General features: G+C 32.7%; 1 protein-coding gene across 3 annotated transcripts in view; it reads left to right on the forward strand.

The window, feature by feature from the left end:
• KCTD18 (potassium channel tetramerization domain containing 18) overlaps positions 1-11,065 on the forward strand; it is a 35,714-nt gene extending 24,649 nt beyond the window's left edge. For all 3 annotated transcript variants that reach the window (XM_074302755.1, XM_074302756.1, XM_074302754.1), the window contains 3 exons: positions 3,335-3,429; positions 6,186-6,288; positions 9,255-11,065. In XM_074302755.1, the coding sequence (XP_074158856.1) occupies positions 3,335-3,429; positions 6,186-6,288; positions 9,255-9,768 (712 nt within the window). In that variant the 3' untranslated portion in view covers positions 9,769-11,065. The remainder of the gene's footprint in view (positions 1-3,334; positions 3,430-6,185; positions 6,289-9,254) is intronic.
• The last annotated feature ends 5,826 nt before the right edge of the window (positions 11,066-16,891 follow it).

Raw genomic sequence — 16,891 nt, forward strand, 5'->3', positions numbered from 1 at the left:
CTATTTTCCCAGGTCAGTTGTTTTTTCAAAGAGTATTTCACTTAAAAAAATTATTTTTATTTTGTTTTATTGTATCTATGTCTCATGAAGTTCTTAGCTTCTGCTTTTGTACCTCCTTTTCTATTTCATCACTTCTACTATTTATGAGTTTTTTTCTTCACTGGATTTTTGTGCCCCTTTTATACCCTTTGGCTTATTTTGTTTTTTAAAGTGTGATTTTTCTTGGGTCTCTTTTACCAAGACTTGTTTTTCATGATTTTCTTATATCACTGGCATTTCTTTTCCCAATTTTTCCTTTTCCTCTCTTATTTGATTTTTAAAGTGTTTTTTTTTTTTTGAACTCTTATAGGAATTATTTTTGAGCCTGAGACTAATTCATATTTTTCTTTGAGTCTTTGAATGTAGCACTTTTGATTTTATCTTCTTCTGAGTTTGTGTTTTGATCTTTCTTGTCAGGATGGTAACTTTCTATGCTTAGGATGTTTTTTTGTTGTTTGCTCACTTTCCCCAGACTATTTTTAACTTTTAACATTATGTTAATGTTGGGCTCGACTTCCTGGGTGGTAGAGGCATTGTCTCAAGTTCCATGTTTTTTGTGCTCTATGATTTTTGGAGTCTGTAAGCTTTCAGTTCTTCCAAGAAGAGGATAGGTGTATTTACTACTCTTCTGACCTGTGCTTTGGTCTTTGAGTGACCACAAGCATTCTTTTCTGAATGGCACAAAATTGTCTACCAGTGTCCCTGCTCACTTGCAGCCATAAGCTCTAGTATGCTGGTGCTTCTCTTTACCCTCAGACTGAGACTATATAAGTATGATCAGTGCCAAACAAAGGGATTCTTGTGATCTTCTGAACAGTTGTCCAACTTCTTTACCATCTGTGTTACTGATTTGCTTAGCAACCCTCTTAGAGATCATACAAAGGTGGTGTGGCATGATGTGTAGAGAACTAGTTTAGAGTCAGGAAGACCTGAATAGGAATCCTTTCCGTCACATCCTACCCTTCAGTCTCTAGGAAGATCACTTAATCCCTTAATGCCCTAAGACCCTAAGTTATGAAGGTGTTGCTAGTTTGCACTGGTAGAGAGGTTTAATGACATCATAGGCCTAAAGCAATCTCTAACTACATCAAAGCCCTTTATTAAAGACATTCTTTTGCATTTTTTTTTATTTGTTTATTTGTTTGTATCCTATGACATATACCAGAATGGGAGGTTGACATTATAGTTAGATAATTTATAATAAATATTTTGTTATTTTTCCCCCATTAAAGTATATTGGCATTTAATCTTTTTTAATTGTCTATATGGGTACCCCTCAGATTCCCACTTTTTAACCAGTTCAAAAAGAGCAATAATTTTTTGGTAGATTTTCATGCTTTGTTGTGTCTAGGACTAATTCCCTTCTTATTAGTCCACCTTCCCTCTACTTCCTCCTTCTGCTTTCTTTTTTTCCCTCCTATTTCTCTTGAATGAAATTTATTTCTGTATTCAATTGTATGTGTTTTCTATCTCTCCTTTGGCTAGTTTGGATGAGAGTGAGGTTCAAGCATTATCCTCTTCCCTTCTACTCTTTCATCCTTATTTGAATTGATGTCTACTTGTATACTGTGATTATGTGAGAGAATGTCCCATAATCTTTTTTCCTCCCCTTATCCCTTGCCAAATGTATTCCATTTAAAATTTTCCTTTCTGTGCTTTTAAGATCTTAGCACATAAATAGAACTATTCCCAAGCGTTCTCTATAATTTGTCTTACTCAATGAGTCCTGATGATGATAGGGTTCTCAGAGAACATATGTATCATCTCTTTATGTTAAAATGTAAGCTGTTTATTCTTGGTTATTCAGTATTACCTTTTGGTGTTTCTCTTAACTCCTGTGTTTGAACTTTAGAATTTTCTGTAGTATCTTTTTATCATTAACACTTGAAAATCCTGTATTTCATTTAAAAGTCCATTTTTTTCCTCGTAGGATTATATTAGTTTTGTTGGAAAAGTAATTCTTGGCTTTAGGCCTATATACCCTTTGCTTTCTGAAATATGGTATGCCATGACCTCCATTTCTTTATAGTCTTCTGTAAACTTAAATTATGTATGATCTTGACTGTGGCTACTTGACTTCTTTCTTTTTGTCTATTTTCAGTGTTTTTGTTTGTTTGTTTGTCTTAGAACCTTTTGGCTAATTTTCTTGGGAATTTTCATTTGTGGGAGTTTCTTTTAGGAGGTGATTGCTGTATTCTTTCTATTTTTACTTTGTCCTCTACTTGTAAAAGATCTGGGCAGTTTTCTTGTTAAGATTTTTTGAAATAAGATGTCTAGGTTCTTGTTTTAATCATGGCATTAAAATAGTTTGTTTGCTCAGCCAATTTTTCAGGTCATTTTTTAAAAAATGAGATACCCTATGTTTTCTATTTTTTTTTCCAGTATTTTAACTTTAATGTTTTTTTGTTGCCTCATAGAGCTATTTGGCCCATTCTGATTTTCAAAGGGCTTTTTGTTTAGCAGGCTTTTATACTTTTTGCAAGGGTCAAGATTCTTTTTTCCCATAATGCTTTTAAAATTTTATTTTTCCAAAATACATGCACAGATATTTTTTAACATTCACCTTTGCAAAATCTTGTGTTCCAAATTTTTCTCCCTCTCCTCCTCCTCCAAAAAACAGCAAGCAATCCCGTATGGGTTAAACATGTAATTCTTCTAAATATGTTTTCATATTCATCATACATATAGTCCCAGGCCAGGTCTGGGAGTTCTTCTTGCCCTGGTTCCTGACTATACACCATCTTCAATATTTGCAAAACATTTTGTGCCTTTATGCCAACCTGTTCTGGGATCATGAATCGCTGTGACTTTGTCTTGGATTTCCCCATGAGGATTGTCAGGTGCATTTTCTGTTTAGAGGTCTGTTTAGAGGAAGTTTTTTCTTGGAGTGGGGATGATGGACCTTATTGTGCTATTTCCTGCTACTTTGACATCTTGCCTTTGCCTCTTCCATGAAGATATGTTTTAAAGAATTATCACATGAAAGTTTTTAACTGTTTTTTCTTTTGATGTCAGATTTGGAACTATGGCATTATTAACAGTCACAGAAGGGATATTGATCATTCATGTATTCATTTAGGAACTTATTGTTTATAAACCACATTTTTTTGGCACTAAATAATGACCAAAGTGATAATAATGCTTTTGGCCTATATACTGATTTGAGGACTTCTTCCAATAATTTCTCAGTCCTCTTGTAGGGAACCACTAAGATAGATATAGATGTAAATTGTAGGCTGATATATGTACAGTGTACTAATTGTATTATTTTTCTCATCTTTAAAAATATTTCTAGAGAGGCTGGAAATAATGTTCAGTACATTTGGAGCTATTATTCAGTAGCTGAATTGAAGAAGATGATGGATGCATTTGATACTTGGGAAGGTGAAGGTATGATATCAATGATTTTTCCCCATTGTAGCAGTTAAACTTTTCTCAGAACTACAATGTGTATTTTTAGTAGTATGGTGCATCTATTAGAGAAGTTCTTTGAATATGCCTAACAAGAAATTGTCAGATCATTCAGGAAAATGTATTGAGATGGTTTAGTTATATAAAGCCATGTGTCATGCATTATTAGTTGTCATTATTATCCATTTTTATTAACTTATTTCGGTGCAACAGTTTGTTTTGTTTTTTAAGAACCAAAATGTCTAGAATTATACTTAAAATTCAGTTTAAAGAAGAAAATAATTTGAAAAAAGGAGAAAAATTCATATGTAGTTGAATCTAGAAAATGTGATCCAAAACCAATTAGCATTTTAATGACACTCCAATTTGTAAAACACACATTTAAAGATTTAAAAAAATTAATTGATGCAGTTCATTTTTGAATTCACTTTTAGTTCCAAATATACCCTTCCCTCTCCCTTACGTAGTAAAGAATCCATTGTATCAAAAAATAAAGAAGAGGAAAAAAACAAACTGAAGAAAAAAAGACCAACATATCAATCAAGTCTTAACATACATGATATTCTACATCCTTAGTTCCTCAGGTCTGCAAAAAAGGGAAAAGCGGGCATTTCCTCATTTTTTTCTGGATCAAGTGTGGTCATTATAATGGCACAGCATTCAGTTTCGTTTTTTTGTTGTTCTTTCCATTGCTGTAGTCATGGTTGTAACGTGCTCTCCTGGCAGTTACAATTACTAGTCTGTCCTAGGCCCAACAGAGTACCTTTGACCACTGACCTTTGCAGTGTCAACTCTACCAGCTCGCCTCCTCTGAGGCCTTCAAAGGTCTCTGGCCACAATCTCTTAAATCTATAGCTTAATAACCAGTAGCGCTCTCAAGAACAGCCACATGTAATCTTAAAAGCCTTTATTATACCTACTCACATAATGCCCTGACTGATGCCCTGACTTGTTGGTTCCTGAGTGAACACCTGGTCAGAAGACCCAAGTGTTCACTACCAAAATCCTTACCTCTTTTGGCTATCCATTTTGGCTTGGCCACCCAGGCTAGGGAGCCAGGGTGAAGAGCACCAGGTTAAAGAGAGGACTGCTGCCTGCAGTGGGCTTATAAAGTGAGGTCACACACACACAGCCAATCAGGGAGAGAGTCACCCATTAAGAAGCTATCTCAACATGGCCAAGATCCCACCTACAAGGCAGTTCTAATATCCACAGAAATTACTTCTGGGCCTCAATCTCCCGATGCGCTGTGGCGCCGCCCATTTAAAGGGCCCTTACACATGGTATATATTTTTCCTGGTTCCAATTACTAAACTGTTTACTTGACAATTTTTTTTGCATATATGGGTCCTTTCCCATTTTTTATTATCTCTTTGGGATACAGACCTTGTAGTGAAACTAATGAATCAAAGGGTTTTGCACAATTTGATAGTCCTATGGGCATAGTTCCAAATTGCTCTCCAGAATTGTTAGATTACTGCACAATTCCACCAAAAATGTTTTAGTATTCCAGTTTTCCCACATCCTCTCCAACATTTATCTTTATCTTTTTTTTCATCTTAGGGAATCTGAGAAGTGTGAGGTGGTGGTACCTTAGAATTGTCTGCATGTCTCTAATCAGTAGTGATTTAGAGTATTTTTTCATATGACTAGAAATGGTTTTAATTTGTTCATCTGAAAATTGTTCATATCAAACTGCTTACTTTACTGTGCATCGGTTCATATACATCTCATGTTTCTTTGAATTCTTCATATTTATCATTTTTTATAGTGCAATAAATATTACATTCTTGTATGCCATTTCCCCAATTTGTGGCAATCTCTTTGTTTTCACTTCTCTGTTACTAGAGAAAGTGCTGCTATAAATATTTAAATGTTTATTGAACCTTTCTTTCAACTTTTGACCTCTTTGGAATGTATGCCTACCAATGAAATTTCTGGATCAAAGGGCACAGACATTTTTGTCCTTTTTAAAGCGGAAATCCCACTTGCTTTCTAAAATAATTGGAGCAGTCCATATCTCAAATAATATTATTATTGTTCTTGTCTTTTTATAGCTGCTCTAACATTAATTATTCTTGTATTTTATTATCTTTACCAATTGACTGTGTGTGAAATAAAACTTTTTTTTCATTGTATGTGGAACTTTTGGATGAGGAAATTTTCTCTGCAGCCATTATGTGCCAGATTGGGAGGCCAACTCTCTATTTTCTCTGCCATGCTATGTCTCATATTCCTTACTCTTTGGAAATATTCAAGTATTTTCGTGGAGGCTACATGATTTGTGCTTAATTCCTATTCCTTTTCTTAACCGATGACTGTAAAATAAAATTTACAATATTTTTCTTCCAGAAGGAAATTAATAATAATATCTTCTGGAAGTCTCTATTTATGAAAAGGACCTTAAAAATCAACTTTCTCATTTTGTAGAATAGACTGAGGCCTAAAGAAGGCAAGTAATTTGTTCAGAGTAGCTTTAAGTAGTCAAGTGTCAGAAGTGGAATTTGAATCTAAATCTTCAAAATCCTATTCCAATTCCCTTTCTGCTATGCCAGGCTTCCTTTTGTTAATGATTTAGTTACAAATCTCTTGTGAGATTTACATTTATATATTTGTACTTTTCTTGTGTGGAATGTTATTAAGAAATTAACAATTCTTCTTTATCTTATATGGCTTTTTAGTGGCTAAATATTTCAATATAGGATAACATTCTAATGTTTTCTTTTGCATTGTAGGTGTTAGCTACTGGCGTGTTCCACAGGAATTAATAGAATGCTGGACTCTTGAAGAGAGACCTTTACAGGGAAATCTCCGTCACATGGCTCCAATTAGAAAAAGGTTATTTGTTTCATTATACTTCACTAGCCTAGTTAAGGATCTATGTATTTTTTTGTTTGTGTTGTTTTTAAAAAGAGAAAATGATTCTTGCTTATTTTGGGGTAAGTTAATGACTGAAGTATAATTTGTGTTTTCCCTTATTATTTTTTAGAATTTTTGGTATTTATTATTAAATTACTTATGTTGACTGTCACATTCATTTGAATTTATTTTGATTGAACAAAATATGGTCCACCTCCATTAAAGATCAGGAAAGAGAAAAGGAGAGTATTAAAAATCATTTGAGAAATTTTTTTTGTTTTTTTGTTTATTTGTTGTTTTTTTTCCCTGAGGCTGGGGTTAAGTGACTTGCCCAGGGTCATACAGCTAGGAAGTGTTAAGTGTCTGAGACCATATTTGAGAAATTTAAAGATTGGATTTAAAGAGAGATTCAAAAATCAAGTAAGATAATATCTGTAAAGTACTTTGTAACTCTTAAGGTGCTATATAAATTCTGGCTATTGTTGTGAAAGATAGTGTTAATTCACTTGGCTTAAGTTATATACTTATAATTGCATCTTTATGATGGAGTGTTTTATAGTGCATAGTTTTGTATAATCTGGCATATATAATAATCTTGTTAAATGTAGATTACAAAACTATCATTCTCATGTTATAGATAAAAAGCTCAGAAGACTTAAATGATTTGCTCAATGTCACAAAGATGTTAAGGCATAGAGTTGGGTACTCATTCCTATATTCTCTCTACTCCTGCTTTACTAATAAGATTTCTATCTTAAGGTGATGGTGGGGTTTTTTTGAGTAAATAGTATTTTTTCCCCAATTAATTATAAACATAGTTTTAAACATTCATTTTTATAAGATTTTTCTTCCTTCATCCCTACCCTTTATCCTCCCTAAAACAACAAAAAGTCTGATATAGATTATACATGTGCAATCATGTATACATATTTTGACATTAATCATGTTGTGAAAGAAGAAGCCGAACAAAAGAGAAAAGCCATGAAAAACAAAAAAAAATTTAAAAAGTTTGCTTTAATCTGCATTCAGACTCATATTTCTCTAAATGTAGATAGGATTTTCTGACATGAGTCTTTTGGAACTGCCTTGGTCTGTCTTAAATTTTTAATATTCTTTTAGAGGGACATAAGCTGATATTTACTTTAATAAATACATATATTTATAAGTATATGCTTTATAAACAGAGCAAGTATATAAACAGTATACGCCATCCATTTACCTTTGAAATAATGAGCAATCATGTTATCTTAGTGGATAGAAGGCTATTTTGCTGCCAGTAAAATGAGATTCAGGTCCTACCTTTGACAAATATGAATTGTGTATCCTTGATCACTTCAATTCTCAGTGCCTTATGCAGCTCTCTAAGACTCTTCAGTTTCATATCCTGTGATAGCTACTACCACTTTTGTAGTACTTCCAGGTTCTCAAAATTTTTTGCAAATGTTACCTCATATTATTATTATCCTCACTTTATAAATGGGGAAACCAAGGCAAACCAAGACAGATTGAATGACTTGTTCATGGTCACAGCTAATTAAAGCATGTGAGGCAGCATGTGAACTCAGATCTTCCTGACTCTGGCTCCATTACAAATTATCATGATAGTAGTTGCTTATCTGAATTAATGGAGAAAGTTTCCCACACAATTGAATCATGGATTTGGAAGCAGATATAAAACTACTCAAAAGAGTCTATATAACTTTATGGAAATGGTGTTTGATTTATTTAAACCAGGTTTACAATATATTTTTAATAGAAGATTTTTTTTTTTTTTTAAGGATTCTGACATAATGGAAGTTTAGATACACATATACATGAAAAGTCTGGTCGTGTCTATTGAATTATACAAATATAAAATAATTTTTGCATCTGAAATATTGGAAATTCATAATGATAAATTTTTGTATGTTTTTTTGAGTGAATAAATTAACCATTTAAAATTTAGCATTAGGTCTACTCTCACACAGCTCTGAATTCAATTGAATTCTAAACATAATTTTTATTTATGTGTTTTCCCTCTGGTTCTAGGCTGGATGTCATCTGGTTCTGTGCAGGCTGTTTTCCTTTAGATTTCCTAATTTCTTGACCATTTAGTAAAGTATATTTCTTCTAGTGCCCTTTAAGGTTTTTTCTGTGTTTTAAAGCATGTGTTCCCTGTATCTTTCACAGGTATTCAGAAAGAATTTATTCTAGATCTATAGATGTTACTTTTTTACGTATGATATCTCCCATTTCTTAGAGATTTTTATTGGAGTATATAGCACTCCAAAATTTATGAAGCTCTTTCCTTACAACAACTCTAAAGTCAGTAAACAGTCTGGCTGTTATCCCCATTTTATACATATGGAAACTGAGGCATTGAGATGTGAAATGATTTGCCCTTGGTTATAGAGCTTGTCACTATCAGAGATTAGGAATTGAACTGGGATTTCTCTTGACCTGAAACTAATGTTTTCTAATTTATACTTTATTTTTCAGTGATTTTCAAATGTTTTGTAAGGCTCCTTCCAACTCCTGAATTACCATAATGTATAATTCTGTAAAATGTCTCACCATTCCATGGACTTGGTTTAATTTGAATCAAATCCTGTTTTAGGTATATAGTAATCTATATTGTAGTTCCTTCAGCTGAACAATAGACTGAGTAGACTTATTTGTTTTCCTTTGCCAATTTCATAATTCAGTTGCATGCATTCAGTTGTGTGAAGCTTGTCATATAGAACATTTCTTATAAAGATAACAGGTCTATTTATGAGATTGTTAACTTTATATATTGGGTTTGGTTTTATACAGAAGCGTAGCTTTGCTAGTTTTTGTGTTTTTTTTTTTAATTTTTGAACTTGAAAGAAAACTTTTTGATTAACCTGAAGATTAATTTTGAAACCACTATTTCATTATTATGGATTGTGTAAAATTTTGAAAATGACAGTGCTTTATATTTACAGGCGCTTGATAGCCTTGAATGAAGAGGAAGAGGATGGTGTGAACTGTAAAGCAGGACCTAAACCCATTAGATTTTTGGGTCCTTCAACAAGCACACATATCAAAGTCAAGAATTCTGCTTCAGTAAAGGTGGTTACATCTAATACTTCAAAAACCTCTTCCCAGACGACAATTAAGCGACCTAGTAGTGGGAGTCATTTAGCTCGATGCCATGTTGTGTCAAAAACCATACCTGACCCTGGCATTTCAGTGTCTGTAAATTCACAGGCATCCTGTGGAACTGGAAGTGCAGAAAATGGTGAAACACATACATCCCCAGTGAAGGTTTCCCTCTCAGAAAAGAAGCCTACGCCAACTCGAGTGATCAAACTGAAGCGGACTCCACTGTGTACCGTAATACCTTCTCAGCTATCCTCTCCAGGAATGAATAAAACAAACCACCCCGAAACCTCTTCTGCTGAAATGCCCAATACTTCTAGTGTGTGGGCTCAAAATGTGAAGAATGAGAATAACTAGAAGTAACCAATGGTGGAATTAAAATTTCTGTGTCTGTTTCATAGAACTTCTAATCCATATGGTACAATGAAGTTAATAAGTATCTTTTGATACAGTAGTCATGGAAACTGCAAATTGAAGAGTTACTGGGGAGTTTGTGGGCAATGGGAGTTTTGGCTGAAAGATTAAATAGTTAGGACTGATTTATTGTTTTTTTTTTTAAATTTTACAGCATTTAGTTTTTACATAGGCACAGTTATGAACCTCAAGTTTTAAAAGAAGTGCTGGATTTCTTTTAATTTTTTATGGCATAAAGGTAAGAAAGCAGCTTAGAAAACCTAGTCATCAGATGATTTTCCTAACTACTTTCAGGCAAAAAAAATGATAAATCTAAACTTTTGATTGGGACTAGAGCACTTTCATATTTTCCTACTTATTGAAGGCCAGGGATTGGAGTATATCAGCCTTGACGGACAGCAGTTGGTATTTGTATTAATAAGATCCTGTGCTAAAAGAATGGAAAGTAAAATGTTGAACTCCTAGTTTGATCCAGTGGAGATAACCCTCATCCAGTGTTGGCCTTATGACAGGAAAATATAGGAAGGGAAGACATATAAGACAATACTTTGAGATCATACCTTGACTCTTAAAATTTAAAAGAAGTGTTCTTTCTTTTTGTTTGTCTCTTTCTCTTTCTCACACAGACACACACACATACACACACAGAGAGTTGGCCTTTCTTAATACTTTCCTTTTGCAAATTTATTTGGATTTAATGTAAAAGGGATCATTAGGGCATAAATTTTAGGGTACTTCTTTACTTCTTTAGAATGATTTGATAAGTTGTTTTTTATTATTTTGGTTAACAGGAATTTTTTTTTTTTTTTTTTTACATTTTGAAGGCTCTTTGAAACAAATGGAAGTTGGAAGTTTAACTATCTTTTAAAATAAAGCTAATATTTTTCAAAAATGACCAAAACCGTAAAGGAAGACACTCATTACACAGCATAATCTGTATGCATATAACTTTCCACATGGGAAGATGAATTTAAGATTTTTTTTTAACAGAATATTTGGATTAATCATCTATTTTTCCATGAATATTCAGTTGCATATATTTTACCTTTTTTATTTTATATCTGAACTCTTTCTATCTTCAAGGAATAGTATGCCTTTTGTGTTTTTACAACTAATTTCATACAATACTTTCTACTTCACTACTCATCAGAATACTTGGATCGATCTGAAAGAGTAAGCTAAAGATCCTTAAGAGGACTAATTTTACAAAAATAAAATAAAACTTTTCCAGAAAAAGAAATTGTGATGATTTTTTGTGAATGTGCATTTTCCTAGGTCTCACTGCCCTTTGGTAGTAATCACATTTGCAGCTATGTAAATTGGGAACTTTTCTTTTGATGTTGAATAATACAGAAAATAATTAAACATGAATAGAGAAATATATTATCTCAATATATATTTACATATGCCAAAGTCTTTGAATTAAGTTTTCTTTGGCTAGAATTTTTAATAAGTGTGGAATATAGAAGATTTATGATAGTGCTGCCACAAAATAACATTCTACCAGATTCTATATGTTTAAAAATATCCAGTCTTTGAAAAAATACTTTTGGTTTCAGTATTATAGAAAAAAAAATTTTTTTGTTTCAATACTATTATAAAATACTAATCATAACATAGGTATTCAAAAATTTAAAGAACATATACAGTTATCATATTTATCCCATGGGACCAGTATTGGGAGATATAAGGTAGATTGAATTGCTGAAAAGTTGACAGTAGGTTTTGAGTAAAAGCAACTAGCAGCTGTATAGATCATTTGCTTTAAAGGAGAAAAGTTATTTGAACTGTCTAACATTCCTATCCCTTTTTTGTTTAATATATGAAATGAAACCAGTTTAGCTTAACAATATTTCATTTGGGTTTCTCTGAATTTGGTTTGGGCAGAATGTAAAGGAGACTGAAGAAAACACAGGTGGGGAAAGTTAAAACTGCTGGCAGAAAACAAAGTCAAATGGAGGGTGTTGTTCTTACTAAACTTTTTTCCTATGTTGACACACTCATTAGTTTCATAAAATAAAATTCCCATAACAGCAAAGTACAAATACTTAATTACATGTGATATAACAAATTAAATACTTTCATAAGGAAATTGGGTGTGTGATTGGTTTGATATAGTCTACCATTGCTGATGAAATGACCTGAATGAAAGCATATCTTATAGATCATGGGTCAATGATATGTTTGTTTTGCATATTCCAGAATAGATACCTTGATATTAGTATCCAGTAGCTTCCCAGTTGGATAGGTGTCAAATCTATAACGATGACTAAATAATCTTAATTTACCTTGTTTTCTTCTTGAATAATCATTTATGTCTTCCATCTAGCCATTAGAGGAGAGGATTTTGAGTTAGCCAAAAAAAAGAAAAAATTTAAGAAAACCACAGAGATTTTTGGTACTTTGAGGTTTGGTGGTAAATTGATTTGACATCTACTATATCAGTTCAGTTAAAAAAAAAACAAAAAAAAAAAAACTGAAAAGAGTATACTTACCAAGATTGAAAAATTCATTTTTAAGTCATGAAAAAATTTTCAAATTATTACCAACATGATCCTCAAATTGATCTTTATAAATAAAAGTTTCTTTAAGTAATCACAGCAAATAGTTATTAATAGTTTAAAAAAGAAATGCTGTGCCCAATATAAACTAAATATATAGGGGTTAGAATCAGATTGTCTTTTTAATGAGAGTTTTGACTAACTTCTGGTTATTCCCAGTGAATTGTGTTGATTCAAACTGGTGTTTGGGCCAGTTAGGTCAATACAACAGTATCTCATGGAGTGAAAACATTCTAATTTCAGACTCATTGTCTAGAGCATTGGACAAGGATTTTTAGGATACTAGAATTCTAGTTCTCTGGTATCCTGTACAGTGCAAAGTTTCCATTTGTTAAATGGGGATTAGTTACTTGTTGGGTGTCTTTTCTGCAAAAGAGAATACAATGAAGTATCTTATAAAAGTTTGCAATGTGGCTAGGGAAGATAATTTAAAAGTTAAAGACAAGCAAAAAGTAAATTTCAAATGATTAGTTTGAACACTAATTCCTACAGGGATTAATAGCAAGGGAAAATCACTTTTATCTACAGGTAGTTTGGAAAGGTTTCATTAAAGAGGTGAGATTTTAGTGGGCCTTGGAGGGTTTAAAAGATTTTTAGAAACAAAGGAGAGAGAACTTTTCTTTTGGGGAAATAGCAGTAGCAGTGAAAGCTCCTAGCTGGAAAGACATAAGCTTTATTCAGAGAATGGTGAGTAGTACTGAAGGCAAAGGCTTTGAGTGGTAATAAGTTTGGAAAAGTAGATTATAGCCAGAAATAGGTCTTGAATGTCAGGTAAAGAAGTTTGGACTTTATTCTGTAGGCAGAAAAATGATGAAAATCAGTTTTGAGAATGAATGCTGTGGTTGGATTGAGATTGAGGTAAGGCAGCTGATAATATATAAACTTAGGTGTCATCTTTCCCCCCATTTTGTTTAAAGCCATATGGAGACCTCTAAAGCTTCATCACTACATCTCAATGAAGTAGGTAGGTGACATATAGGCCTGATAATACTGATCAGACACTGAGTTTTGAACCTATTGGGGAATTGCCTCCAGGTCATTAAATGTGTCACATTCCCTAAGATTATTATAGAGGCTTAGGCTCTTAGTAGCCTTCCCAAAGAGGCAATTTATTCACCATAAATTTAACTAAATTGCCTTGTTCTGAAAAGAGTTTCAAAAATTGTAAAATCACATTAACTGTACTATGTGAACTTAAGTGAACTCATTAGTAAATCACTTTGCAAACGGATATAGTGTAGGATTCATGTATTGTTTACATTGAAACATTTAGTACATGATCTTGATCAGAATACCATATTCTGCAAGTTTATTAGTGAAATGAGGGGAGAAAAACCATTACAACATATGAAAAAATATTTTTAAATGGCTTATCTATTCCAGGCATTGTGCTTATCAAGTAACCAAAAAATTTTAAAGGTTATGGTGAGAGATTTTCATGTGTATTTCTATGCTTCTAAATATTGAATTCTATTCTAGATGATGTATTTTAGTTGTCTAAAAACTTTTAATAATGATGGCAAAGCTTTTCCATGTGTATTATGCTGAAACTATCCATTAAGAATCATCAATTAAATGCTATGTATTATTTAATAGTGAATGAATGATTCTTTTAAGTTGGCTTTGCAGTTAGTACACAGAATATTGAACATTCATTGTAGTCCAAAGGAAACCAGAATACCTAATGTAAAAAATTGCTTTGTTTACAGCTGCTTCCAGAGTTCCATGTTCATAGAATTTGGATGATGGTATTTTAGTAAAATGAAGACTACGTTGTCAGTTGAATTCTTGTCAAATTCCCGATATACATTCTGTATCTATTGCTACAGAGAATCTAATTTTTCTTCATTATCCAAATTGTTGCCCCAAACAGACCATATATATTTGCAGTTTTCTATATTGAAAGGTGATGCTGGCAGCTGCATTTTAAGCCAGTAATTTTTTTTTTTTTGAATTGTCAGTGTTGTATGCTACCTGCCTATAATGACCTTTTATTTTATAGTTTTGTTTTACATATCTCCATTTCCTTTTGGAAATGGACCCTTAATTATGTAAAACTAATAAGCACAACGTCTTAGGAGAGAGGAATTTTTTAGATAAACTTCATATCATACATCAAAGATATTATGAGTCATTATAAATGTTGATTCCACTTATGAGGATCACAACCTTTTCTTGCCCATTGATAGGTTCATAATTGTTGTGGGCATGACCAGTCTTATAATAATGACATTCTGAAAATTTAACTTGCTGGGCTTTTCGATGATAGTCCATAATTTATAACTTTTTTCAGTTTGCCAAATCTTGTGCTTTCTTGGCATAACTTGAGAACCAAGGGTTGCCACAATATGTTGAAGCATCAGAAAAGGATTTTTTAAAATCGCAATTTATTTCCATCACATAGAAAAAAAAGATATTAATATCCAGCATCTGTTACTTTTGTCAGTGCAGCTAAAACATTCTGGATTATAAGTTTTTCTATTAAAAGGAGTCAGAGAAGGAAACTCATCCAGTAGAATGTATGCTCTTTGAGGAGTTTTAGCCTTTGTTTTTCTCTAGCACCCCAGATGGTGACTTGAATGTAAGTGCTTAACCTATGTTGTTGAATTCAGGATTGTAGTGATGTAGTGAAGTAGCACTAGAGGATTTTGGTCCATGCCTTCCCATTGACCCTTTCAACTTATGTGACCTTGGGCTAGGCTTTCAATCTCTTTCAGCTTTCATCTTCATATGTATAATCATGTATAAGCTCAAGAAGACTGTACTACTCAGCTTCTAAGAACGCTTCCTGCTATAAACCTGACATAATGGTTATTTTCAATAGATCAGCAGGTTATGATTGAAAAATAACAAAGCACTCTTAGATTGTTATCTTGATTACCTGCTTTGTGTGCTTGCCATTGTTCCCTGAGGCTCTGTTTCTGTTCCTGAAGGTTCTTATCCCTTTCTCCATCTCCTAGATTATTCCCAATCAAATAAATGCCCAAGGCTTGTTGGATAAAATTTTCTTAAGTAAAGCAATCTTAGTACTTTCCTCTCTCAACCACTGCTTCCTCTGGTTCAGCAAGTGAATGAGAGGGAAGAGACCTTATGGTTTTTAAAGGTGAAAGTAGGAAAGTCATATAAAAAGGGAGAGAAAGGCCTCTTGGAGCTTTAATACTGTTTGAGGCTGAATTTAACATTTCTGGCTTCACTAACACATTAGACATTATTTCATGAATATCTGTGGCACAGATGCTGTACAAATGTGCTTTTCATCTGTATGACTTAAGTATGAGCTAGACTAGAGGACTTAAGGTAATCTTTCTTCCTCCTTTCTCCTCTGGCCTTTTAAAAAGGCAGGTCCTATCAAAAACCTCTCCTCAACTTTCTCCTAGCACTATGTTCTTTATCACAAGCATGCCTCATAGTCTTTTCTGTGTGTCATAATTTACTCAGATTGTAAACCAGGGAAGGAACTGTTATCAAAATTCATTTTGAATTCTTGATTTGTGGTACTCTTCATTGAACACAGTAGATGCTTAATATCTGTAGGATTGATGGATGCAGGTCTCTTATCTCTGGAGTTTTAACTTTGTACAAGTCTTCAAAGTCTTTTATAAAGGTTTTTGAAAAGCCAGAATTTGAAAGTGGGCTAATTGATTTCTTCCGTTTTGTGATTTTTGGCAAGAATTTTAAGTATGTCAGAAATCCAAGAAAAAAGCTTTGTCTCATTGAGGCTTGAAAAACAATAATGTATACTCTGTTACCAAGAAGTGTTTTTTGTGTTCTAATTTTCTGTAGAAATCATGTACAGTAGTACTGATTTTGTTTAGTGTAGTAATCATCTACAGTGAAATAAAATTTATTTCAGAAATATATGTACTTGCTCAAACTAATTTATTTCAGTTCACTTAATTATTCCCAACAGGTTAGTCTCGAGGATCTGTAAGGCCACAGTCCCTTTCCAATGATTCTATGATTAACCAGTTTCAAAATGGTGGCATTTTCTCTTTTGAAACTCACTTGATATTATTAAAATTTACTTTCTTTGGGATACTATTTTACCACATAAAAGGAAAATTCCTGTTTTAATAAGGATTAGTGCTTACAATCCAAATTGTAAATCATGAATTGCCATGAAAATGAATTAAAAAAAAAAGATGAAAATATGTTGTGAAAAAACTAATTTATATTTTTTAAAAAATTAGTTGTAATAAAATTTACGTGACGGGTTTTCTCAGGAAAAAAAAAAAATTCCAGGAGTCCTCTCAAAAGAGCCATTATCTGGAGTGCTGCTTCAGTAGAATGATCTAAGACCATAACAACTAAGATCTCTGAGTTCCTCTTATTAAAGTAAAAAATAGAGAATTTCTTTAGTGTGTCAGTGAGATTAGTAGCTTGGGGAAGGAAATGGGGAAATGTCCTTATACTATATTATGAAGAATGTTAAAAATGTAAGTAATTTCAACCTATTGGTGAAGCAATTAGTGAAGATTAATAGTTTACAAATTTAAGTCTTTGTT

The sequence above is a fragment of the Sminthopsis crassicaudata genome, chromosome 3 (genome assembly GCF_048593235.1).
Source record: "Sminthopsis crassicaudata isolate SCR6 chromosome 3, ASM4859323v1, whole genome shotgun sequence".
NCBI classification, from domain to species: Eukaryota; Metazoa; Chordata; class Mammalia; order Dasyuromorphia; family Dasyuridae; genus Sminthopsis; species Sminthopsis crassicaudata.